The 27325-nt window shown below is 48.6% G+C and overlaps 1 protein-coding gene across 4 annotated transcripts in view; it reads left to right on the top strand.

Moving 5' to 3' along the window:
* The window catches only part of SNX17 (sorting nexin 17), a 147134-nt gene that overhangs the window by 101955 nt on the left and 17854 nt on the right, over positions 1–27325 (top strand). For 2 of the 4 annotated variants that reach the window (XM_029596353.1, XM_029596350.1), the window contains exons 8-11: positions 784–853; positions 1069–1161; positions 8636–8839; positions 9340–9462. In XM_029596353.1, the coding sequence (XP_029452213.1) occupies positions 784–853; positions 1069–1161; positions 8636–8839; positions 9340–9462 (490 nt within the window). Of the gene's footprint in view, positions 1–783; positions 854–1068; positions 1162–8635; positions 8855–9339; positions 9463–27325 lie in introns of all 4 variants that reach the window. The other 2 variants (XM_029596352.1, XM_029596349.1) reach the window with 1 other exon arrangement.

The raw sequence follows: 27325 nt of genomic DNA, 5'->3' as shown, positions 1-27325 counted from the left end.
GACTTTTAGCATGAGTACATCACCCACCTTCCCCAGCTCCTCACCTGATGATGCTTCTGCTTCCTTCACTCTTCACTGCCTGCAAACTCCTTACTCATTATCTACTCTCAGCTCCTCACTACATGTGGATTCCTCGCTGTGAATAGACCTCCTGCACTCTTGGACCAGCTCCCTCTATGTGCGGTACAGGCAGCTAGCTTGGTTAGTGACTTTGGCTGCCACGTGTGGATGCTAGAGTTCCTCTACTGCTGCTGCTCCCAACACTCTAATGAGTCAAATCTAGTGCTCAGTGCATGCTTTTCCCATCTCATTTAGCTTGGGGATGAGAATGAGGTTGTAAGGATTTGAAAGAGGCAGCTCAAATGAGGCAAGAGGAGGAGGTTCTGTGTTGCAATGTATATGGACTGCACAAAGCAGCACCTGGCTGACCGTGCTCTGCATGCTGCCTTTAATCCCATAGTCCTGGGGCTCATGCTGTAGCTAGGATGGAGAGCCACGTGCAACTACACATATGTTCAGGATTTCCTGCATGTTTAAGAGCCACCACTGGTGTCTCTTGTTGCTGTGAAATGCTGAAAGCAGAGCCCAGGTGCTGGTATAGGCCTGAGTATCAAGAAATGATGACTTTTCCATAACATGTTTCATCAGCTCTGATAGCACAGCAGTATGCCGTGGCACGCTGGTTGGGAAACACACACATACATGAATTAATATTGTTAAAATGAAGGTAAGACATGGAGCAGTATACATGGATCCTATATTAACTGGTGTTTTTTCCTCTAGTTACTGGGATGCATCTTACGATAATGATGTCATGGAAAATCGGGTCGGACTCAACTTGCTGCATGCTCAGGTGAGAATAGATCTTGGGGAGGACCCCAGGATATGAATAAAGGAGCTTGACCTATCCCGAAGTTTGTCCCTCCATTTCCTAGCAATCCCCCCCCCCCCCAAAATTTAGATGTCCCCAGCCAGCATACTGCTTGAGCCCTTCAGTGCTGCTCCACAGCCAGCTGGCAGCAATGAAGCAGTGAGCAAATGCTAACTCTGATGTGCTTCTTTTTGCAGACAGTGTCTGACATCGAGCAAGGGTGGATACTGGTGAACAAGGAGCAGCATCGACAACTGAAATCCCTGCAGGAGAAAGTGTCCAAGAAAGAGGTAGGTATTTCTCTGTTGCTGTAATGTATATTGGGGGGAGGGGCAGACACTTGCCAGCTGGATTATAGGGCAGCTGGGAGAATAAGTACGCTTTTCAGGAGCATCCTCTCCTTGTCAGTTCTGTCACTGTTTGCCCCAGTGTACTGTCCTTAGATTTAAGGAAGGCCATGCAGCTTTATATTTAAGGCTTCTGATATTAGGTGTTTCATAAGATGTAAGTTGCGATGTTTACTTTTTAGATAATTTGGGGGAGGAAGGTTTGAGGCAATTTAAAATCAGTGTTTTTGCACATGGGGAGGACAGTTTTTTTGAAAGCAGTTAAATTGATTGGGCTGAAAATTGCCCATCCCACCAACCTCTCCCCCACCAGGTTAAAAGTATGTGTTAGTTTCCACAGCATGCCTGCTTTTATCCACTTACAGGCCGATACAGTACAGTGCGCTCCGGCGGAGCACACTGTTAACCCGCGATTGGACGCCCGTTTTCGACGCGCTAGCTTTACCCCTTATTCGAAAACACGCTTCCAACCCCCCCCCAAATCTAATAGCGCCCGCAAATGCATGTTGATGGCTCTATTAGGTATTCCCGCGCGATTCAGTAAGTAAAATGTGCAGCCAAGCCGCACATTTTACTTTAAGAAATTAGCGCCTACCCAAAGGTAGGCATTAATTTCTGCCGGCGCCAGGGAAGTGCACAGAAAAGCAGTAAAAACTGCTTTTCTGTGCACCCTCCGACTTAATATGGCGATATTAAGTCGGAAGTCCCGAAAGTTAGAAAAAGTAAAAAAAAAAAGAAAAAAAAAATTGAAATAGGCCCGCAGCTCGCGGGTTGAAAACCGGACGCTCAATTTTGCCAGCGTCTGGTTTCTGAACCCGTGGCTGTCAGCTGCCGCTCCTGTCTGAAAAGAGGCGATAGGGATGCGCTAGTGTCCCTAACGCCTCTTTTTACTGCCGGCCCTAATTTAAATAAATTAAATTACTGAATCGCGCGCACAGGAGAGTGGCCTGTGCGCGCGCTGGGAGAGCGGGCGCTCGCCCACTGTCCCGCGATTTTTACTGTATCGGCCCGATTGAGAGGAGGAGGCAGGGAGAGAGCTGGTAAGGCAGTGTGCATAGATTTGATTTTCAGATCTACACCGGTTTTGCACGTAATCAGGTGTAAATGAGTACATTTGACCCACCTATCTCATAAGCAGTTTTCAAAGTACAGCTGTAGAGTTTCCCTATGAATATTAGGTGTAATAATTCCCTATGAATAATATGTGTAAAAAGTACCCATAGACTTGGCATCTAGGCGGGTTATTCAAACTGTCCCTCTTATTGGGTTACCTCTTCTATTATTTCTAAATACTTGACTTTTATGTTTCATGGGACATTTCATATAAAATCTTTCTCCCTATTTAAAGGCGGTTTCTATCTGTCATACTTCCATAGAAGGAACTATGGTGCCCCCCCACCTTTGGAGTTCCTAATTGGCTGGAAGGAGGTAGCATTAGCACATCCAGCTTCTGGTCTGGTACTGCTGAAGCACCAGCACAACTGTTGCCGATGTGACCCAAAATGTTGCCAACGTCCCTTCTGTGCATTCCTCCTCCCTACACATATACACACCTTTCCTTAATTGTAGCAAACAAACCTGGATTTTTTCTAGTCATCCCTGCTTTAGTACCGCTTACAGTGCCACCAGCTATGCCAGTCATTGATGTGGCCTCACATCTAAGATGTCTTCTGGGGTGACTGCTTTTGCACCTGTGTCTGTGACACCATTGTGGCCTAACAGCTAATATGACTTGGAAGCAGTTGCTGCTGTTCTACCCATCACTGCTTGCTTCACTGCCACCAATGTGGGCCTGTGGGCCCAAATCTATTTCTGTTATGCCTTATTCTCCTCACTGCTACATTGGGTGCACCAGCCCCAGCTGCAGTCAGTTTGGGAAGCTGCCACTGATGTCGTTTATCACTCCATTGACTGAATAGTGTTGGTTCTTAAAGGGAAAGCTTGCCAACTTAAAAAAAGTGGGGTAGATTTTTTAAAAAAGCGCGCTTGCATACTTTTGTTCGCGCACCAGGCGCAAACAAAAGTACGCTGGATTTTATAAGATACGCGCGTAGCCTCTAAAATCCTGGATCGGCGCGCGCAAGGCTGCCAATTTTGGGCAGCCAGCGCGCGCCGAGCCGCGCAGCCTGTCTCCGTTCCCTCCGAGGCCGCTCCGAAATCGGAGCGGCCTCGGAAGGAACTCTCTTTCGCCCTCCCCTCACCATCCCCTCCCCCCTTACCTTTATCCATGGATTTACGCCTCCCGGAGGGAGATGTAAATCCACGCGTGCCAGCGGGCTGCTGGCGCGCCGAGACCCGACCCGGGGGCGGTTCCAGAGGGCGCGGCCACGCCCCCGGAACGCCCCGGTCCGGTGCCACGCCCCGGCCCCGCCCCCAAAACGCCATGTCGTTCGGCCCCGCCCCGACACGCCCCCTTCCAAAACCCCGGGACCTACGCGCGTCCCGGGGTTCTGCGCGCGCCGACGGCCTATGGAAAATAGGCGCACCGGCGCGCAAGGCCCTGCTCACATAAATACCTACACCGAGAGAAATTCAAAATGAATTCCCTTAGAATGTGTGCACTGGACTTAAAGGATGCATATGCTCACATATTCATTCATCCTTCCCATTGGTGCTACCTTCATTTCAAGATGGATTCTTCTTACTACCAATATGAGGCACTCCCATTTGGCCTTTTAGCAGCTCCAAGAATTTTTACAAAATACCTTGTAGTGGTAGTTGCACATCTGCATCATCAAGAGATACAAGTTTTTCCATACCTGGACAACTGGCAGTCACGACAAATTCTCGGGAAGTACCGGTACTTTGTTCCCTGCACAAGATGATCTGTCTCTTACAACAACTGGATTTTCTAGTCAATTTTGAGAAATCTAATCTAGTTCCCACTCAAAGGCTCACATTCATTGGAGCTTGGATAGACTCAGGGTATGAATGTTTTAATTGTAAATTGCCTCGCTCATAATTTGTAGCAGTAAGAAATCAATTAGTCAATGCAAAAGACAGCTTTTCTACCTTCAGAACAGGCAAACTTCATGAGATTGCTCATTCACAAGCTACTGTCCTCTCCATGCTCAACAGCCAGAGCTCTGGCTGGTAGCCTTGGGACATATGGCAGCAGCCATCCATGTGCTCCTGCTGACCCACCTCCATATCAGTTACTTTCAGTGGGGTCTACATTCTCAATGGGATTAACTAACTCAACTACCGTTGACTATGATATGGGTGACAGAGGTCATGAAGCAAGAGTTAGTGATGGTTACACCCCCCCTGATTCTACAGGATGGAGCTCTTCTTTAAATGCTGATCCCTCATTAGGTAACACTGGCTATGGACACCACCACCAAAGGATGGGAAACTCATATAGGATCATTTCGAACCCAGGCTTCCTGGTCTCTCGAGAAAAGTCATTTTCAGATCAGCTTGCTGGAGTTGAGAGCAATAAGAGACGCTTTGTAAGCATTCACACATCTTCAAGAAAGAAATATCCTGATTCAAACAGACAACCAATTCGCCATGTTTTATATTATCAAATAGGGAGGCCTTAGATTATGGCCTCTGCCGAGAAGCACTGATGTGGGATTGGGCAGGGATCTTACACATGTTGGCAGATTGCCTCAGCAGAGTGTTTCATTCACATGAATCAGTAGCCAACAGACTATTTGACTTATGGGGTCTGCCATCAGTGGATCTGTTTGCCTCAGAACAAAACAGTTTTGCGCAGTTATACCCAGCGATCTCAGACTAGCTTAGGATGCTTTCCTGCTTGACTGGGGAGCAAGTCTCATGTATACTTTCCCGCTGATACCGTTAATCTCCAGAATGGTGTAGAAGTTTCTCCAGGATCACGCTCGTCTGATCCTCATTGCTCAAGCATGACCCAGACAGATATGGTTTGCATATTTCGTACAACTCTTCAGCAGACCTCCCATAGATCTGGGGTTAGATCCTACATTGTTAACTCAAGATGAAGAGGCTTTATCATCCCAACCACCAGCCCTTAATCTAACAGTATGATGTTGAACTAGAGAAATTGTAGACATATCAGTCTCTCTTTTTGAAAGCCATCAACTAGAAAAAATTATGCTTTCAACTGGATTAGCTATTCCAAGTGATATCAGCAGAAAGCTTTGGACTATGTACTTGTAAACCCAAGCATTTGCTAAAATACTTACTCTGCCTTTTTGATTGAAATCTCACCACATTTTTGGTGCATGTACATCTCAATACTATAGTGGCTTATGTTCTGGTGAACAGTAAACCAATTTCTACTTATCTGCAGATATCCAGATTCATGAAGGGTCCACTGCATGTGAAGTGTCTGGGGCAAAAATTGCCAGTTCCATGGAATTTAAATATTGTCCTTTCTAAATTTGTGAAGCCTGTCTTTGACCCATTGGAGTCAGCTTCGCTTAAGTTCTTGACATGGAAAGTAATGTTTTTTGTAATGGTTACATCAGCCAGAAGAATCAACGAACTCCAAAGTCTTGTTCACTATTCACTGTACATGCAGTTTTTCCACAACAGGGTGGTCCTTCATATTAACCCAAAGTTTCTGCTGTAGGTCCTCTTGGCTTTTCATATCAATCAATCAATCCATCTGATTTCCTACTTTCTTTCCAAGACCTCATGTGTATCAAGAGGAGAAATCCCTTCATACCTTGGACTACAAAAGAGCCTTAGCATATTACAACTAATTCGGCCACATGTCAATTTTCTCAGTTTTGTCTTATATGACCCCAACAGTCTAGGCATGCCAGTCGCAAAGTATACTTTTCTAATTGTATAACTGAGTGCATTGAACACTGCTAACCTTAGCTAACCTTAGCAGGATTGCATGTTACACACTTTGTCAAAGCTTTTCAAGTAAGAGCTATGGCTTCTTCTGTTGCTCATTTTTGAGAAGTGCCTCTCAAGAATATCTGCAAAGCTATAACCTACTCATTACTGTCTCAACAGTCTCACAAGGACTAAGAGTAAATTCGGACAGACAGTTTTGCATAACCTATTCTTGCATGGAGTCTGGGTTGCTTTTTTAGTAAACACTCAGCTACATCCTCAGCTTGGGACTCCCCACATGTAATGTCTAATTCAGCCCTGTTTATCGATGGAAAAAGCAAGTTTGCTTACTGTAAACAGCATTTTCTGTAGATAGGATGAATTAGCCATGGAACCCATCCGCCTCCCTGGAGAATTGACTACATAGTTAGAAGTAGCTTTGATATAGACTGAGGAAGCTCATGAGGCAACACCTACCCAGGAACTCCCACATATGCTAAGTAGAGTTCAAAACTTTACTAGCTTGGAGAGATAAATCCATTCGGTGCTGCTGAATGATGTCACCCGCATGTAATGGCTAATTCATTCTGCTATCTATGGAAAAAACATAAGAACATAAAAAATTACCATGCTGGGTCAGACCAAGGGTCCATCAAGCCCAGCATCCTAGTTCCAACAGAGGCCAAACCTGGCAAGTACCCAAACACCAAGAAGATCCCATGCTACTAATGCCAGTAATAGCAGAGGCTATTCCCTAAGTAAACCTGATTAATAGCAGTTAATGGACTTCTCCTCCAAGAACTTATCCAAACCCTTTTTGAACTCATCTACACTAACTGCACTAACTACATCCTCTGGCAGCAAATTCCAGAGCTTAATTGTGTGTTGTGAAAAATATTTTCTCCAATTAGTCTTAAATGTGCTACTTGCTAACTTCATGGAGTGCCCCCTAGTCCTTCTATAATCCAAAAGTGTAAATAACTGATTCACATCTACTCGTTCAAGACCTCGGATGATTTTAAAGACCTCTATCATAATCCCCCCTCAACCGTCTCTTCTCCAAGTTGAACAGCCCTAACCTCTTCAGCCTTTCCTCATAGGGGAGCTGTTCCATCCCCTTTATCATTTTGGTTGCCCTTCTCTGTACCTTCTCCATCGCAATTATATCTTTTTTGAGATGTGGCGACCAGAATTGTACACAGTATTTAAGGTGCGGTCTCACCATGGAGCGATACAGAGGCATTATGACATTTTCCATTTTATTAACTATTCCCTTCCTAATAATTCCTAACATTCTGTTTGCTTTTTTGACACTGATTATGGTAAGCAAACTTGCTTTCCCATATCCCAGCTCTGTTCTTGTGAGTTTCACTTCACTATGACAGACATGGTTTTGCATAATCAACATTAGCAGCAGCCTGGAACCAGAGGAGGAGGTAGGTATTGGTGCAGTAAAGAGGAACTTTAGAGCATCTGCATCAGGTGAGATTGTAGTATTTTTCAGTTAAAACTAATTGTATCTGTTTGGTTTTTTTTTTGGGGGGGGGGTGGCGGGATTTATCAGGGGTTTATTAGTCTTAACTGGAAACTCTTTATTAAGAAATAAGTGACAATGAACATATTAAGATAGTAGAATTATAAAAATGTATACGGCTTTGTGCAGCAAAAGGACATAATGCAATCTATTGCAGATTATAAGGGCAAATTTTCCACTTGTAGTGCATCACAATTTCAAGTAATTCCAGTCAGATCAAATAATTATAGACTGTACAACTGAAATACTCTTAAATATCAAACACCAATCCCTATCTATTCCCTTGAATTTGATTCTCCCACAATCAGGTAATTTAAAAACAATTCTAAAAGATGTTTATGGGAGCGGAAAAGTCTTTGAAACCATGCATGGTTCTCAGAAGAGGGAGGCCCTTCTTGTAGTTGAGGCAGGGAAGACCCCTCAATCACAGCGAGAGCATGCCAGGAGACTGTAACTACTGTGAGAAATAACATTTCATTTTACAAAGAGGCTCAGATTACCCCTGTTCTTCAGAGCCAGCAAACAAGTGAACTGAAGTGCCCGAAAGCTGAAAAACAAAACTTGGCTGTGGGCCCCTGTTCAACATGAGGAAATTCAAGAATCCAGCATAGCAACAGGAAAAGCTACAGAGTTTCTACACTGATCCGCTAAGAATGTACAACTCAAGTCATTTGTTACTAAAATCCCCAGTTTTCACCTTTATGTTGATTTCCCAGTTATTACTGTGAATTCCAGAGCAGCTCTATGAATCTGGGTTAGACTTCAGCAAATTGTTTTGGTGTAGGGTTCCTTGTGCAGCCAGCTCTTCTCTTTCTTCAGAAATACTTTCTTGTTGGATCTGTTGTACTCTGCATGTCTCTTCTAAACTTCAGTGCAACTTTTAAATAAAATTGGAGGGTGCGGGGTTCATCCCCACAAAGATCTGCTTTAGTAATTCTGGGAGCAGGGGTGCGCTCACATGGTGGGCTTGGTACCAAATAGAAGATAGTTTTGTCTATTTAATTCTATCAGCCGCCCTTACCTTTAATATGCTGACTTTTGAGTGCCAAAAAATTTAGTGCGGTAGTGCTAGCAGCTGGCAGCAATGCTGATGATTTACTGTTGCAGTTCATCCGGCTGGCACAGACACTGAAGTACTACGGCTACTTGAAGTTTGACCCATGTATCACAGATTTCCCAGAGAAGGGCTGTCATGTGATTGTCAGCGCTGGCAACAATGAACTGAACTTCCAGGTGAAGCTCCCGAACGAGCAGATGAAGGAGGGAAGCTTCAAGGTGACGCGGATGAGGTGTTGGAGGGTGACATCTTCTGTGAGTTACGCAACGGTGAATATATCCGCCTACAGAGTGTGTGTATCTGTGTGTACCAATTGTTTGGAGGACAGTTTCCTCTGTGAATTATTTAACGCTAAATATACTTGTGACATCTTCACATGATTAATAAATTGTACAAGTCATTCTCAAGTGCTAGGTATAAACTGAGGATTTGAGATGGAAATGATGTATGGACAGTCCTATGTGATTAAAGGCATCACTTTTTCCACACTGTTCACAAGTGAGAGATCTGTTAGACCGATGGGAAGAGTACCAAGTCACCACTTGAGTCATTTCTTCCCCATCCCACTGTTGCATGCACTTCCCACATCTATTACATTCCCAGTTTGCTGGCCTGCACACATTACTCTCTATAGTATGAGAATGCTCTCTTCTGCATCATTAGCTCTGAGAGTCTTTCAGGAGTTCCTCTTGAGTGGAAGGAAGGGCACATCTGCATTCTTTGTGGAAATTGTAACTGATGAGTTTCTTCTCAGATTGCAGTGACAAATGGGATGGCCAACACCAGCCCAGACAAATCAGAGGTCAAACTGGAGCTGGCATTTGAATACTTAATGAGCAAAGACCGGCTGCAGTGGGTCACCATCACCAGTCCTCAGGTAAGGGATGAAATGTAGCAATAGTAATAACTGAAGGACATTCACATGTCTGCACTACTGTTGTGTGAGAACCAATAAAGGCAACATCTGAGAGGCTAATTGCGAAGTAAATTCATTGTGTTTGTGAATAGCAAATGACTAGTTTTGGTGTCGGGGGGGGGGGGGGGGATGGTTTGGGAAAATGAAAAACTCTAGTTAATACATTGGTCTCTTAATATAAAGCTAGCGTGACAGGTGGTCCATTGATTTAAGTTTAGAGGAGGAAAATCAATGGTGCTTGGTACCGGAAAGGAGAACATGAGGGCCGGTAAAAACCAGGAACTTGGATATGACACATACAGACACCTTAGTGGAGATTGAATATGCCACAACAGTGAAAAGCTGCTGGATACACAAGTCCCTGGTTTTATTGAAAGTGCAGTTGCTTACCTGTAACAGGTGTTCTCCTAGGACAGCAGGATGTTAGTCCTCACATATGGGTGGCATCATCTGATGGAGCCTGGCACGGAAAACTTTTGTCAGTTTCTAGAAGTTTTGACCAGCACATTGAGCATGCCTGGCATGCTGCTATCTGTGCGTCCAAGCGAGGTCCCCCTTCAGTCTCATAATTATAGAAGAAAAAATATGAGCAAAAAAATAAAACAACAAACAAAAGGATAACCTATCTCCGTTGGGAGGCGTGCAGGATTCCTGAGGACTAACATCCTGCTGTCCTAGGAGAACACCTGTTACAGGTAAGCAACTGCTCTCTCCTAGGACAAGCAGGATGGTAGTCCTCATGTGAGTGAGTACCAAGCTCCAGACTGTCCCTGAGAACAGGAGGGACCAACAGCAACCGAACAGGGTATCAACGGGCACAACACAACTGCGGCGCTGTAGGTCAGTAGGGGACTGTCTGGTTCCCATAGAAGCACGAAGAGTTGGGTTCTGGCCTGGAACAGGTTGCGCAGGATAGATTGACCAAAGGCATTGTCCTGACGCTCGTCCTTGTCCAAACAGTAGTGAGCCGCAAGCGTGTGAAGAGAACTCCAGGTTGCGGCCCAGCAAATCTCAGCGACGGAGACTGCACGTAAATGAGCTACCAATGCTGCCTTGGCCTGCACAGAGTGAGCCTTTACTCTGGCGACCGAGAGGCCTGCTGATAGCAAACCGCCAGCCACTTCATGATTAAAAGTTCAGGACATATTTACTTTCACCTTCTTAATAATTTCCCTGTACGTACCAGGATCAGTCCAGGACACCTGGGTTGTGACCCCGCACCAGCAGATGGAGACAGATTAAAACTTGTGGGCGGAGCCATATATGCTCCTGTGCCAGTCACAGCCCCTCAGTCTTACTCTGTCTCCAGTAGGTGGTGCAGGTGTAGTCACAGCCTCTGGGTGCCCTGAGGACTGATACTTAGTTTTTAGTCAGGGTTATTTTACTTATTTTGGTTATTTTAAGCTCAGTTTGTATTTTTTGATTCTACTTCTGCTTAGAGTAGTTTAAGAAGCTGTCCGTCCTGCCTCCCAGGGGGGTGGGAAAGTTCTGAGAGGACCATCCCCCCCTGGTTGAGGCCGCTGCTGAGGGTCGAGGACCCGAACTACTAAAGCAGCAGCGTCGGGGGTGACACCGGGGAGCCCGGTTCACTCACCCCCAACAGGAGCAGGAACCCCAGGACCTTGGACAGCGGCAGGTTTGATTTAAAAAAAAAAAAAAAAAAAAATTGTTTTTAAATTCTTTTGTTTGTGCCGGCTCTCCGTTTCTTCTTCGCCGGGGGGGGGGGAGAAAAGGTCCTCGGTTCGGCAAGGGGAGGGGAGTTTTTCGGCATTCAATCTTTAATTTTATTTTTTATTTTCTCTTCACGTTTTTCCCGCCGCGGCCGCGAGAATGCCTAGAGGCACAACTTGCCGCGCTTGCGGCTCTGCGCGCGCGCGGCTCTCTCGTGAGGGAATTTGTTCTGCATGCGTCCCGGGTGGGGAGGGACCCTCTAAGTCAGGTGGGGGGGTCCGTTCCCGCTCGGTGCGGTCGCCGTCGTGCACTCCCGCCGCTTCTATCGCGCCAGCTGACTCCTTCCCGCTTAGTGCAGGAGCGGCGGCCATCTTGGCATCAGTTCACGAAGTTGTGCAGGAACCTGCAGGGGTTTCTGCCGCGCCTCCCGAGTTATCTCCTCAACAACGGCCTTCGGGGGGAGCTTCCGCTGGGGGGGCTGAGTCCCCGGATGAGGCTGGCGAGGAATCGGACTCCTCAGATTCGGGGTCGTCTTTTTCGGCGGATTTTGCCCTTCTGCTGCGAAAAGTTTTAAAATATAAGGGCCGCAGGCGCAAGGAACTTCATGGACACTCTAAAAAGGATACTCCAAGGAAGAAAAAATCTCGGGATGACCCTGCGACAGGAACTCGGACACCAAGAGGTATCCCGCAGGATACAGAATCAGAGTCCACCTCACAAGATGAGGTAGATCCGCCCGACGAGCCCCTGATGGGGGCCGATGGCGCGTCAGGGGACAATTCTGCCCAAACAGGGCTGAGCAAACCTTCGCAAGCCGGTGATGGGGACGACCTAAAGGTGGTACGCCTTTTCCGAAGGGACGAGCTGTCCCCGCTTATCCCGGCAATCCTCAGCGAGTTAGGGGTTGAAGCCCCACCGACAGTCTCGCGCCCCGGAGCAACTATGGACCCGGTCCTGCTAGGACTCACTGGTCCAGCGGTAGCCTTCCCATTCCATTTCTCGGCGTCTGACATTTTGTTTCGGGAGTGGGATACTCCTGAACTAGGTCTGAAGGTATCTAAGGCAATGGATAAGCTCTACCCTTTGCCAGAAGATGCACTGGAACTTCTTCGGCTTCCAAAGGTGGATTCAGCGGTGTCGGCGGTAACTAAACGTTCCACGATTCCAGTCACTGGGGCCACAGCCCTCAGAGACATACAGGACAGGAAGCTTGAGGTGCAGCTCAAAAAGATCTTCGAGGTCTCAGCGTTGGGAGTCCGGGCTGCCATTTGTAGCAACTATGCCATGCGGGCTAGTTTGCGCTGGGCCCAAGTTCTACAGGCGAATGCAGGTCTTTCTCCTGAAGAGGCCACGCAGGCGGATCGCCTAGAGGCTGCCATTGCATATAGTGCGGATGCTCTCTATGATCTACTACGTACTTCAGCAAGATCCATGGTCTCTGCAGTCTCGGCGCGTCGCTTACTTTGGCTTCGCAATTGGTCGGCGGATGGATCCTCCAAGGCTCACCTTGGAGCCCTGCCCTTCAAGGGGAAGTTGTTATTCGGCAAAGAGTTGGATGATCTCATGCTTTCTCTTGGAGAGAACAGAGCTTTTAAACTTCCAGAAGACAGGTCCAGAGCCCGATCCTCCTATCCGTCCAGGTCCCGGTTTCGAGGGGTAACAAGAGATCTCGTCCTCAGAGGTCCTCGGCTCCTTCTTATCGCTCGACTTCTTCCCGGGCCTCTTCGTGGCCACAGTCCTTTCGTGGGAAACGTTACGGCAGACAGGGAGGCACCCCGTCCGGCACGGGTCCCAAAGCCTCTCAATGAGATACGGCGGGTCCATTCCTTAAGGCAACCAAGAACCTCCGTTCCAAACGTAGGGGCAAGGTTGACTTTATTTTTCGAGGAATGGACCAAAATAACATCCGATCAGTGGGTCCTCAATGTAATAAGGCACGGTTACGCGTTAGATTTTGTACGGACTCCAACGGACAAGTTCCTGATGTCGCCCTGCAAGTGCCCAAAAAAGACCATGGCAGTGCTAAGCACTCTCAGGCGTCTGGAGGACTTAGGAGCAATCGTCCCCGTACCTCCCGATCAGCAAGGCGCAGGTCGTTATTCCATCTACTTCATCGTGCCAAAGAAGGACGGCACGTTCCGGCCAATTTTGGATCTCAAAGGGGTAAACAAATGTCTGCGCATTCCACACTTCAAGATGGAAACAATTCGGTCAGTGATTGCCTCAGTTCGTCCAGGCGAATTCATGGCCTCTTTAGATCTCACGGAGGCGTACCTCCACGTCGGAATTCAGCCGTCTTTCCAGAGGTTCCTCAGATTTTGCATCTTGGGCAGACACTACCAATTTCGGGCTCTTCCCTTCGGCCTCGCCACAGCTCCGCGAACATTTACAAAGGTAATGGTAGTAGTGGCGGCTCATCTTCGACGAGAGGGGTTCCTGGTACACCCCTACTTGGACGATTGGCTGATTCGGGCCAAGTCCGAGACCCGTTGCCATCAGGCGGTGGCCAGAGTCCTCCACTTGTTGCAGACCTTAGGTTGGGTTGTCAATCTCAACAAGAGTCAGCTTGTTCCTACCCAGTCCTTGGAATACCTGGGAGCTCTTTTCGACACGAAGCAGGGCAAGGTTTTTCTGTCCACGGATCGTGCACGCAAGCTTCAGTGTCAAGTGCGTCGATTATTAAGTCTTCAGCTGCCGCTGGTTCGCGATTATCTGACGGTTCTGGGATCTATGGCGTCCACACTGGCGTTGGTTCCTTGGGCTTTTGCTCATCTGCGACCATTACAATTTGCGTTGCTCTCCCGATGGAAGCCGGTATCAGAAGAGTTCCACCTACCACTTCCACTCTCGACTCAGGCGCGGGAGAGTCTTCACTGGTGGCTCGATCCGGGCCATCTCTCTTGCGGAGTGTCTCTGTTGGTCCCCGACTGGACAGTGGTGACGACGGATGCCAGTCTCTCCGGTTGGGGAGCGGTCTGCCTAGACAAGTCGGTACAGGGCCGATGGTCCTCCGTCCAGTCGCAGTGGTCCATCAACCGTCTGGAAACCAGAGCGGTGCGCCTGGCTCTGCAAGCCTTCCTCCCGTTGGTCCAAGGGAAGGCGGTCCGTGTGTTGTCGGACAATGCAACAACAGTATCATACATCAATCGCCAAGGAGGGACAAAAAGTCCACTTGTGGCGGAAGAGGCAAAGCTTCTGATGAGTTGGGCAGAGTGCCATCTCAACTCCATAGCAGCATCTCACATAGCCGGGGTCGACAATGTTCAGGCGGACTTCCTCAGTCGACACCACCTCGACCCCGGAGAATGGGAGCTGACGGAAGATGCCTTTCATCTCATTTGCGATCGGTGGGGGCTGCCCCACATGGACCTGATGGCCACGTGGCACAACGCGAAGGCTCCTCGGTTTTACAGTCGGCGTCGATGCACTGGTTCTTCCTTGGCCAACCAACGTGTTGTTGTACGTATTCCCTCCGTGGCCAATGATAGGCAAAATCTTAAGGCGCATAGAGTTGCACCCGTCCAACGTGATCATGGTAGCGCCGGAGTGGCCACGGCGCCCTTGGTTTGCGGATCTCGTTCAGCTGTCGGTGGATGCTCCCCTTCGGCTACAGGGGTTTCCGGGGCTTCTTCGTCAGGGCCCCGTTTGTTTGGAGGATGCGGATCACTTCTGTCTCGCGGCATGGCTTTTGAGAGGCAACGTCTAAAGAAAAAAGGCTATTCAGATGCGGTGGTAGCCACGTTACTGCGGTCCAGAAAGCAGTCTACGTCCTTGGCTTATGTACGTGTCTGGGTAGTTTTTGAGGAGTGGTGTATCAGCCGAGGGCTAGATCCCTTTTCCGCTTCCGTCTCTGATATTCTGGCTTTTCTTCAGGCCGGTCTAGCCAAAGGGCTTTCTTGTAGTACCCTTCGTGTACAAGTGGCGGCGATTGGTTGTCTGCGGGGTAAGGTTCGCGGTTCCTTTCTGGCCCTGCATCCCGATGTCTCTCGTTTTCTTCGGGGGGCTAAACATCTTCGTCCACCACTACATCATCCATGTTCCTCCTGGAATCTTAATTGGGTCCTTTCTTCTTTGTCTACGGCTCCGTTTGAACCCTTAAAACGGTCTACTATTAAGGATCTTACTTTAAAGACCGTTTTCCTGGTTGCGATTACCTCGGCTCGGAGAGTCTCGGAATTACAGGCTTTGTCTTGTCGGGAGCCATTCCTGCGGATTTCAGATACGGGAGTTTCCCTGCGGACGGTTCCGTCTTTTTTGCCAAAAGTGGTGTCACAGTTTCATTTGAACCAGTCTATTGAGCTTCCTGCTTTCGCAGGTGCTGAATCTTCGGACCCGCAATGGAAAGAATTGCGGAAGTTGGATGTGCGGAGGGTTCTCCTCCGTTATCTAGAAGTCACTAACCCTTTCCGGGTGTCGGATCATCTCTTTGTTCTATTCTCGGGCCCAAAGAAAGGAGGTCCGGCTTCCAGGACGACAATCGCACGGTGGCTTAAAGAGGCCATCGGCTCAGCGTACGTATTACGAGGAAAGCCTATCCCGAACGGTCTCAGGGCTCATTCGACAAGAGCTCTTGCTGCGTCTTGGGCGGAATCTTCTCAGGTTTCGCCTCAAGAGATTTGTAGGGCAGCTACCTGGAAGTCCTTACATACCTTCATTAGACACTATCGGTTGGATGTTCAGGCTGCGGATTCCGGGGGTTTTGGAGAGAGGGTACTCCGAGCGGGACTCTCTGCTTCCCACCCTCGGTAATTTAGCTCTGGTACATCCCAGGTGTCCTGGACTGATCCTGGTACGTACAGGGAAAGGAAAATTAGTTTCTTACCTGATAATTTTCGTTCCTGTAGTACCAAGGATCAGTCCAGGATCCCGCCCGTGCTGTTGTGAAGAATCGGAGAGTCCGCTCATCTCTTTTGTTAACTATTCCGGTTATTGCTTTGCTCCCTCGTTTTGGGGTTCTGTTCCGGTTGGGGGTCCTTGAATGGCTCCCTGTTAAGATTAGTTATTTAGTTTAGTTGTTCTGTTTTTTGTCTACTTTGACATTACGTATGACTGAGGGGCTGTGACTGGCACAGGAGCATATATGGCTCCGCCCACAAGTTTTAATCTGTCTCCATCTACTGGTGCGGGGTCACAACCCAGGTGTCCTGGACTGATCCTTGGTACTACAGGAACGAAAATTATCAGGTAAGAAACTAATTTTCCTTTACGCAAGCCAAACCACAATAAAACAGTACTAAAACGTAAAAAAATCACCCCAGATATTTTTGCCAACTCTTGTACCTCCAGCTCCACTCAACTTCCATCACAGATATAGATACCACAGTTCATCACTGGAACATCTATTGAAAACTGCTTAAATAAGCTAGCCCCTCAAAAAATACACCCCAGAGCAAACAGACCAAAAGTTGCTTATTATAACAACTCACTAAACCAGATAAAAAGAAAATTGAGAAAATTAGAACGTTGTTGGCGGAAAAACCCTATTCCTGAACGCAAACAGGCCTACCATATCTACCTGCGAAAATATAACAAAGAAAGTGACCATACCAAGAACAACTTCTACGCCTTTCAGATTCAAGCCTTGAATGGTAACCCTCACACCTTATTTAGCATTGCAAAATAAATTATCACCATACGTCAAGACACTTTTACTCAGTCCTCCCCAGATTTTTGTACTAATATTGCCCACCACTTCAAAGAAAAAATTGAAAAGGTTTCATCTGAATTCGTGACCCTACCAATCCCCCTTCCTAAACTTCCTCCTGCTATTTGCTCTTTCTCTGATTTCAGCCCTTCTGAACCAGATACAATTGCTCGAATTTTATCTAAATCTAAACCCTCAAATAGTCCTTCCCTGTACGTACCTGGATTAGTCCAGGACAGCTGGGTTTTGCCTCCTTTCCAGCAGATGGAGACAGAGAAGAACTTTGCGGACTCTGTCCTATGCCCCTGAGGTGCCACCTAGAGTCTGTCAGTATTTCTCTGTCTCCAGCAGATGGTGGAGGTGCAAAACCTAGAGTCTGGTATCAGTGTTAGGTGCTTAGTGCTGTTCTTTAGGGTTAACTTGGTTAAATTGAGTAGGAACAGTAAGTAAAGATTTGGGTTAGGAGCCTTTAAAAAAAAAAAAAAAAAAAAAAAAAAAAGTGAAGTTAGTGATTTTAGCCTCCCAAGGGGTTGTCAGGTCCTGGTGGGACCATCCCCCCTGGTATTAAAGGCTTGAGAGCAGAGGGTTGGGAACCCTGAAATTGTCACTGACTGGGAGTTGATACCTGGGGTCCCGGTTCACTCACTCCCGGGGGGACTGCTTGGGGAAGAAAAAAAAAGAATTTGTGAGGTATTTAATTTTCTGTTATTACCGGCCTAGCAGTCACTTCTGCTTCTTGCTTCCTCCCGACGCCGTTTTCGCCGGCCGATTCCGCACTCAGGAGCCCGTTTTCGCCGCGGTTCTTTTTATGGATAACTTTTCTACTCAAGGCCGGGGATCATGCAAGGCCGGGGATCATGCCTCATGGTGCGGCCTGTTCTGTGTGCGGCAGCGCGCGCAGCTCTCCTATGCTGGAATTTGTACAGATTGCCTGTCAGGAGGGGAAGACCCGTCTTCGGCGTCCTTTCAGCACAAGGCTGGCAGGGACAGCTCTAAACCGCGCCAGGAGCCCGGGAGGCCCGATCGGCAGCATCAGCCCTCGGATCCTTTTAAATTGAGCACAGGGACTGAGGACTTGTTGCAGACTGTTAGAAATCAGGAATGGGCAGCGCTGGGAGAGTGGACCTCCCCACCACCTCTGTCCCCTCGGCCAGCTACCCCGGGGGGGGGGGGGTGGCGAGGATCAGGATGATTACTCTGAGGAGGAGGAGAGAAAGGACTCTGAGGGGTCTTCCTCCTTGTTCTCCTCTGAGTTTGTCATGATGATGCACAAAGTTTTTAAGGCCCACGTCCCAAAATCTCATGACCACTCCAGGGGGCGTCGGGCACTGAGAAGGGGTCCTCCTCGCACAAGCGCACCAGGTCTTCCAGGGCCAGAGGGGACTCCAAGGCGAAGCGCCCACTTCGCTCGCCTTCATGTCCGGTAGACAGTTCAGATGCAGACTCATCTGACGGGGGTCAGTATCCCCCACAGGCTCCGGGGGAGGGGCCAGATGCAGATCCGGATCCCCTACTTCAGCCACTTAAACTAGGGGGTTCACCTATGGTAGAGGGCGATGACCCCAAAGTAGTGCGGCTGTTCAGAAAAGATGAGCTTGGGCCTCTTATTCCTGCCATTCTGGAGGAACTGGGTATTGAGGTTTCCCCAGAGGATACTAGATTGAGGGCCATGGATCCGGTCATGGTCTGACTCAGGAGTCCCACCTGGTCTTTTCCTTTTCATATGTCTGTTACGGACCTTTTGTTTAAGGAGTGGGACACTCCAGACTTTGGATTGAAGGTAGGCAGAGCCATGGACAAGTTGTATCCGCTTCTGGAGGAGGCTTTTAATTTGCTCAAGGTCCCTAAGGTGGATGCCGCGGTCTCGGCGGTTACGAAGAAGACAAATATTCCGGTCAGGGGAGCCACTGTATTGAAGGATTTGCAGGACCATAAGCTGGTGCTGCAACTTAAGATTTTTGAGGTTTCGGCTCTAGGGGTCCGGGCTGCTATATGTAGCAGTTTCGCGCAATGGGCTTGTCTCCATTGGGTGCAGGATTGTCAGGCGGAAGCTTCCCTCTCTGACACGGAAGCGGTGCGAGCCGGTCATCTGGAAGCTGCGGTGGCTTGTAGCGCAGATGCTGTATATGATCTTTTACGTACTTTGGGCAGGACCATGGTCTCGGTGGTCTCAGCTCGCTGGCTACTCTGGCTTAGAAATTGGTCGGCAGATGTTTCCTATAAGTCGCAGCTGGGTTCACTACCGTTCAAGGGTAAACTGCTTTTTGGGCAACAGCTGGAGGACATGATAAAGTCTCTGGGAGAGAACAAGTTCCACAGGTTGCCGGAGGATAGGCCCAGTCAAGAGGGTCCTTTCCTCAGCGAGCGAGATTTCGGGGAAATCTTTTCTGCTCTTCGTGGTCCACCGGTTCATCATTTCGCCAGGGCACCAGCCGTCAATCTTATTGGAACCAGTCCTTTCGAGGTCGCAGGCCTGCCAGAGATAGAGCTCCACAGTCTCATGGGGGCCCCAAGGCCACTCAATGAAGCAAGGCTGGTCCGCCCTTCCGTCCCAAGGATCGGGGGAAGGTTATCCTGTTCCTGGAGGAGTGGGCCAAATTGACAACAGATCAGTGGGTCCTAAGCATAATAGAATACGGGTACGTTTTAGATTTTGCTCGCCCAATCAAGGAGCATTATATAGTGTCCTCTTGCATGTACCACCAAAAGCGCTGGGCAGTGCGAGACACTCTACAATGCTTACAAGATCTGGGAGCCATAGTTCCAGTGCCCAAAGGGCAGCTAAGGCGCGGAAGCTACTCCATCTACTTCATGGTACCAAAGAAGGGCACCTTCCAGCCCATCCTCGATTTAAAGAGGGTAAATCACGTCCTGAAGGTGCTGCGGTTTCAGATGGAAACTCTTCACTCTGTAATAGCATCAATGCACAAGGGGGAATTCTTGGCTTCTCTGGACCTGACAGAAGCGTACCTGCACATACTGATACATTTGGATCATCAGAAATATCTGAGGTTTGCGATCCTCGGGTGTCATTTTCAATTTTGCGCCCTCCCGTTTGGTCTAGCGACAGCGCCCAGGGTTTTCACCAAGGTGATGGTGGTGGTAGCAGCAGCCCTGAGAAGAGAGGGGATATTGGTGCATCCCTATTTGGATCATGGGCTGATTCGGACGAAATCAGAGCACCTCTGCAAGAAGGGCTGGGTGGTCAACCCAGAGAAGAGTCACCTGATTCCCTCCCAGACTTTGGAATTTCTGGGGGCTCGCTTCGACACAGCCTTAGGAAAGGTTTTTCTGACAGAGGAGAGGATTCCCAAACTCACATCGCAGGTGGTGTCATTGTGCTCGCTATCTCGACCCAGGGTCTGAGATTACTTGAGGTCCTGGGTTCAATGGTTTCGACGATCGATCTAGTCCCGTGGGCTTTTGCGCATATGCGTCCTCTTCAATCAGCCTTGCTCTCCCGGTGGGATCCTCGCTTGCAGAAATGTCATCTTTTTCTGCCTCTGACGGACGAGGCACGCTCCAGTCTTCCCTGGTGGCTTTCACTGCACAATTTGTGCCAGGGGGTGGATTTAGAGATTCCCTGTTGGATAGTGGTGACCACCGATGCTAGTCTCTCCGGATGGGGAGCGGTTTGTCAAGGGATAACAGTCCAAGGACAATGGACCAGAACGGAGGCCTCCTGGTCCATCAATCACTTGGAGACCAGAGCGGTTCAGTTGGCGCTTCAAGCTCTCCTACCTATGGTACAGGGCAGATCGGTGAGAATACGGTCCGACAACGCGACGACGGTGGCTTACATCAGTCGTCAGGGCGGAACCCGGAGCTGTTGGGTGGCGACGGAGGCTCGGCTCTTGATGACCTGGGCGGAGAGGCACCTGTACCGGATAGCGGCCTCTCACATTGCCGGGATGGACAATGTTCAGGCGGATTTTCTAAGCCGTCACCAGTTGGATCTAGGGGAGTGGGAGCTCTCTGATGGCAACGTTTCGCAATGCCAAGGCTCCCTGGTTCTACAGCCGTCGGAGGGAGCCGGGGCAGAAGGGGTAGACGCTCTGGTTCTTCCTTGGTCGCAGGACATTCTCCTGTACGTTTTCCCACCGTGGCCATTGGTAGGCAAGATTCTGCGCTGCATCGATATTCACGCAGGCAGAGTCATTCTCGTGGTGCCGGAATGGCCACGGCGTCCATGGTTTGCGGACCGTATGAATCTGGCAATGATGGTCCGCTGAGATTTCGTCCGTCTCTGACTCTTCTGCATCAGGGTCCCGTTTGTTTCGGAGAGGCAGATCGCTTTTGTCTAGCGGCATGGCTTTTGAACGGCACAGGTTGAGGAGTAAGGGTTATTCGAATACAGTAGTGGCCACGCTCTTATATTCCTGTAAAACATCTACCTCCAGGACATACGTTCGAGTTTGGGGAGTATTTGAGTCTTGGTGTCTCGACCACAGGGTGCAGCCGGATAGAGCTTCAATCCCAGATGTTCTGGAATTTTTACAAACCGGTCTAGCAAAGGGGTTCAATTCCCTGCGGGTTCAGGTGGCAGCTCTCGGTTGTTTCCGTGGAAAGGTACAGGGGGTTGCGCTAGCCTCTCATCCGGATGTAGTTCATTTTCTGAGCAGGGCTAAGCATCTACGTCCCCCGGTCCGGAGTCCTTGCCCCTCGTGGAAGCTGAATTTGGTTCTCTGCGCTCTTTGTAGTGCTCCCTTCGAACCATTGAAGCGTGCAACCCTGAAGGTTCTGACTTTAAAGGTGGTTTTCCTGGTGGCTATTGCTTCCGCGAGATGGTTTCCGAGCTTCAAGCATTATCTTGTAGAGAGCCCTTCTTACAGATTTTGGATGCAGGAATCTCCTTCGGAACAGTTCCCTCATTTCTCCCGACTCTTCATTTGAACCAATCAGTGGAGCTCCCTTCCTTTGTCGGTCTAGATTCTTCTCCAGAGTCTAGAGATTTGCACAAGTTGGATGTAAAGAGGGTACTGTTGCATTACTTGGAGGTTACGAATAGTTTCCGTCTTTCGGACCATCTCTTCGTCTTGTGGAGTGGACCAAGAAAGGGGCAAAAAGCTTCCAGAGCCACAATTTCTCGCTGGTTAAAGGAGGCTATTGTTTCAGCATACCTGGTTCAGGGCCGTCCGATTCTGTCTGGTCTTAAAGCTCACTCCACTCGGTCGCAGGCGGCCTCGTGGGCGGAATGTCAACAGGTGTCGTCTCAAGAAATTTTAGGGCGGCTACCTGGAAATCTCCGCATATTTTTACGAGGCATTATCAACTGGATGTCCGGGCTCCATAGCCTGGTTCTTTCTGAGCTAGTGTTCTCCGAGTGGGACTCTCTAGGTCCCACCCTGGTTAGGAAAGCTTTGGTACATCCCAGCTGTCCTAGACTGATCCAGGTACGTACAGGGAAAGGAAAATTGATTCTTACCTGCTAATTTTCGTTCCTGTAGTAGCACGGATCAGTCCAGACTCCCACCCAGAAGGAATAGGAGAGTCCACTCGGCTGGTATACTCTGCAAGTGTATTTATGCCCCCTTGTTCAAGGTACGAATATGGGCATAGTTGAATTAAATAAGTTTCAGGTTTTCTTCACTCCCTCTGCTCTTTGGGGGGAGAGGATGGTTGTGTGAAGTTATGGTTCTGGTTGGTTCTTTTCTGCTTGCGTACAGTGTAATACTGGCAGACTCTAGGTGGCACCTCAGGGGTATAGGATGGAGTCCGCAAAGTTCTTCTCTGTCTCCATTTGCTGGAGGGGAGGTAAAACTCAGCTGTCCTGGACTGATCCGTGGAACTACAAGAATGAAAATCAGCAGGTAAGAACCAATTTTCTTTTTAATCCATGTCCAGGAACCGTACTAAAAGACATCAAGGAACAAATTTTCCCCATCTATTAGACATAGTCAACTTATCACTCTCCTCTGGCACCTTCCCAGACACGTTGAAACAAACCTCCATACTATCCATACCAAAAAAGAAAAATGTAGACCCACTGGACATCACCAGTTACCGCACTATTGCCTCACTACCATCACTAGCAAAAATAATTGTCTGTTGTACTGCATCAAATGTCAGAGTACATTACCGATAATAACCTAGTACATCTGCATCAGCATGGCTTTAGAAATGGCCACAGCACTGAATCCTTGCTCCTATCTTCTGTTGACTCTATCTTTAGAGGATTTGACTCCAATACTGACTATATAATAGTCTTCCTAGATATATCTGCAGCGTTCGACACACTAAATCACGACATACTATTCTCCAATTTACAGCACATAGGTACCTCTGGTTGTGCGCTACAATGGTTTAAATCATTTCTTGGCAATCGCCCTAAAAAATCTCATTAGATAACTTTAATTCTAATTGGTATTTCACACACACAGGTGTCCCTCAAGGTTCTTCACTCTCTGCCATTCTCTTCAATATTTATCTATTCCCCCTCTGTCACCTTCTTGCTGGTCTTAACCTAGATTTTAAAATTTACGCAGATGATATCCAATTTATCATTCCCTATGCTGACTCCTTGACAAAAACCTTATCACTGATACAACTATATATAAAAATCATAAACACCTGGCTTTCTCATAATTGTTTAAAATTGAACATAGCAAAAACAGAACTCCTGTTTCTATCCACAATTCCTGTATCAACTCGCTGCCCCCCCAGCAAACTTTATCTTGATAGCCATACTATTACGATTACAAACTGTGCCCGAAATCTAGGAGTACTGTTAGACTCCAGATTATCTATGACTTCTAACATTTCTGCATTAGTTAAAAAATCTTATTTCAAATTACACCTACTCAAAAATTTAAAGCCACGTCTTTTTCCATCTGATTTTCGCTTAGTTGTGCAAGCGCTTATCCTATCAGGTTTAGATTATTGCAACACCCCTATACTTAGGTCTTCCAGCAACCACCATTTATCCGCTTCAGCACATTCAAAACTCCGCTGCTCATTTAATTTCCAGTACCCCATGCAGAGAGCACATTACTCCAGTCCTACAATCCCTCCATTGGCTTCCTATAGAATATCGCATCCATTTCAAGGTACTATCTATTATTCATAACTTAATCTACAACCCCTCAACCACCTGGATATGTCCCATTTTAAGACTGTATCATCCACCTCGTCAACTAAGATCCATGGACAAATGCATGTTAGAGGTCCCAACAATAAAAACAGCCAGACTAGACCTAACTTGCTGGCACACCTTTTCAATTGCTGGTCTGATATTATGGAACTCCCTTCCAGACCATATTCGTCTCATCCCAAATTACAAAGATTTAAAAAAGGCTCTTAAGACACATCTCTGCTCTATGGCATATGGCAAACTTGAAAGTTCTTAACTAAAAATTTTCCTCTTTATTTTGTAATCTATTATCTTCATTTATTCTAACACTGAATTTTTGATCATTTATGCTGTATTGTTACTTTTTGGTTTTATCCTTATGTATGTACTCTGTAAATCGCTTAGATCCACCACAATTGTATAGGCGGTGTACAAGAATTTTAAATAAATATATAATAAATAAACCAGTTCAACAGAGTCTGCTTACCCACCGCCCTTCCCAGTCTGTTGGGATCAAAAGAGACGAAGAGCTGGGTGGACTGTCTGTGGCTTGCTGTATGATGCAGAAAGAAAGCTAAGGCACTTTTGCAGTCCAAGGTGTGAAGGGCTCACTCCCCCGAGTGGGAATGAGGCTGGGGGAAGAAGGTGGGTAACACAATGGATTGATTAAGGTGAAAATCTGATACCACCTTGGGCAGGAATTTCAGATGCGTACACAACACCACACGATCATGAAAGAACATCATGTATGGTGGATAGGTCACCAGAGCTTATAGCTCACTGACCCTACAAGCTGAAGTAATCGCTACCAGGAGCAAAACTTTCCAGGTGAGGAACATCAGGTCGCAAGACTGCAGTGGCTGTAAAGGGGGGGGGGGGGTCACATGAGCCATGCCAGGACAACATTGAGGTCCCAGGCTACGACAGGAGGACGAAGAGGGGGCTTCAGCTGGAGGAGGCCCCGCATGAACCGGCCTACCAGAAGTTGCACGGAAACCGGCATGCCAGTGACCCCCCCAGATGACACTGACAGCACTCAGGTGGACCCTGACCAAGCTGGTCTGAAGCCCAGACTCTGAGAGATGCCACAGGTAGTCCAACAGCTGAGGGAGGGGGCAGAAGAAGAGATCCAAGCCATGCCCCATATACCAGATGGAAAATCTTTTCCACTTCAAGCTGTAGGTCTTTCTGGTGGAAGGCTTTCAGGATGCCACCAGTACCCAGGAGATGCAGTCCGAGAGCGCCAGATGCTGAAGGACTATGCTCTCAACATCCAAGCCTTCAGGGCCAACGCTCTGAGGTTCAGATGGCGCAGGGTGCTCTGATTCTGAGAGATTAGATCAGGTGTCGTCCCCAGCCGGACGGAGGCCCACACCGACAAGTCCTGCAGAAGTGGGAACCAGACTTGATGTGGCCAGAAGGGTGCCATCAGGATCATTTATTTTATTTTTATTTATTTAAATTTCTTATATACCGGCATTCGCGATGGGAGTCGCATCATGCCGGATCATGATCCCGCCATCCTGTTGAAGCTTCAGCAATGTCTTCAGCAAGAGCGGCAGAGGGGGGGTACGCATATAGCAGGCCTCTCCCCCAGTGGAGGGAGAAGGCATCGCAGGCCGGTTGTCCATCCCCTGACAACAGGGAGCAGAACTTGCTCACCTTGTAGTTGTGAGGGGAAGCAAAAAGGTCCACATCTGGCATGCCCCAATGGCAAAACAGCTCGGCCGCCACTCCCAGGTGGAGGGACCAATCGTGGGGCTGAAAGCGGCTTAAGCAATCCGCCAGGACATTCAGACGACCCAGCAGTTATGTGGCATGCATACACATCCCCTGTGAGAGAGCCCAAGTCTACACTTGCACCGCCTCCAGGCACAGCAGGAATGAGCCTGTACCTCCCTGCTTGTTGATGTTCCACATTGCAACTTGGTTGTCCGTCCGAATTAGGACTTCCTTGGTTGACAACTGGTCCTTGAACGCCCACAAGGCGTACCTCATTGCCGGAAGCTCCAGGAAGCTTATCGGACAGCAGGCTTCGGAGGCAGTCCAGAGTCCCTGCGTGTGGATGCCGTTCACATGGGCTCCCCAGACCTGAGGGAAAGCATCAGTGGTGAGAATTACCTGGGGCAGAGAGGCTTGGAAGGGAAGTCCTTTTTCCAGGTTGGAAAGATCTTCCCACCAGGATAAGGACACCCGCAGAGAGTCCATGATTGTGACAGGAGCCTCGAGATCCTGGGAAGCCTGTTGCCACTGGGACCGCAAGGTCCACTGGGCCCTCCTCATGCAGAGACGAACCAGAGGGGTGACATGGATGGAGGCCGCCATGTGGCCCAGCAGGCAGAGCAGAAGATGGGCTGGTACCCGCCAGTTATTCCGGATAAGGGTAGTCAGTGAGGCAAGGGCGATTGCTCTGTCCCTGGGCAAAAAAGCTTTTGTTTGTGCTGTGTCCAGTCTGGCGCCTATGAAGTCCAGCTGAGGAAACTGGCAGAAATGCGACTTGTGGAAGTTAACAAACTCCAATGTCTGCATTGTCTGCACCATCAGGGCCAGAGCATGCAAGGCTCCTGAGCGGGAGTCACTCTTGAGCAATTGCTCAAGAGTGACTCCCGCTCAGGAGCCTTGCATGCTCTGGCCCTGATGGTGCAGACAATGCAGACATTGGAGTTTGTTAACTTCCACAAGTCACTCTTGAGCAATTGCTCAAGAGTGACTCCCGCTCAGGAGCCTTGCATGCTCTGGCCCTGATGGTGCAGACAATGCAGACATTGGAGTTTGTTAACTTCCACAAGTCGCATTTCTGCCAGTTTCCTCAGCTGGACTTCATAGGCGCCAGACTGGACACAGCACAAACAAAAGCTTTTTTGCCCAGGGACAGAGCAATCGCCCTTGCCTCACTGACTACCCTTATCCGGAATAACTGGCGGGTACCAGCCCATCTTCTGCTCTGCCTGCTGGGCCACATGGCGGCCTCCATCCATGTCACCCCTCTGGTTCGTCTCTGCATAAGGAGGGCCCAGTGGACCTTGCGGTCCCAGTGGCAACAGGCTTCCCAGGATCTCGAGGCTCCTGTCACAATCATGGACTCTCTGCGGGTGTCCTTATCCTGGTGGGAAGATCTTTCCAACCTGGAAAAAGGACTTCCCTTCCAAGCCTCTCTGCCCCAGGTAATTCTCACCACTGATGCTTTCCCTCAGGTCTGGGGAGCCCATGTGAACGGCATCCACACGCAGGGACTCTGGACTGCCTCCGAAGCCTGCTGTCCGATAAGCTTCCTGGAGCTTGGTTGAGAGCATAGTCCTTCAGCATCTGGCGCTCTCGGACTGCATCTCCTGGGTACTGGTGGCATCCTGAAAGCCTTCCACCAGAAAGACCTACAGCTTGAAGTGGAAAAGATTTTCCATCTGGTATATGGGGCATGGCTTGGATCTCTTCTTCTGCCC

The sequence above is a fragment of the Rhinatrema bivittatum genome, chromosome 3 (genome assembly GCF_901001135.1).
Source record: "Rhinatrema bivittatum chromosome 3, aRhiBiv1.1, whole genome shotgun sequence".
Classification (NCBI taxonomy): domain Eukaryota; kingdom Metazoa; phylum Chordata; class Amphibia; order Gymnophiona; family Rhinatrematidae; genus Rhinatrema; species Rhinatrema bivittatum.
Note: the sequence above shows the minus strand (reverse complement) of the source record. Positions and strands in the feature narration are given on the sequence as shown.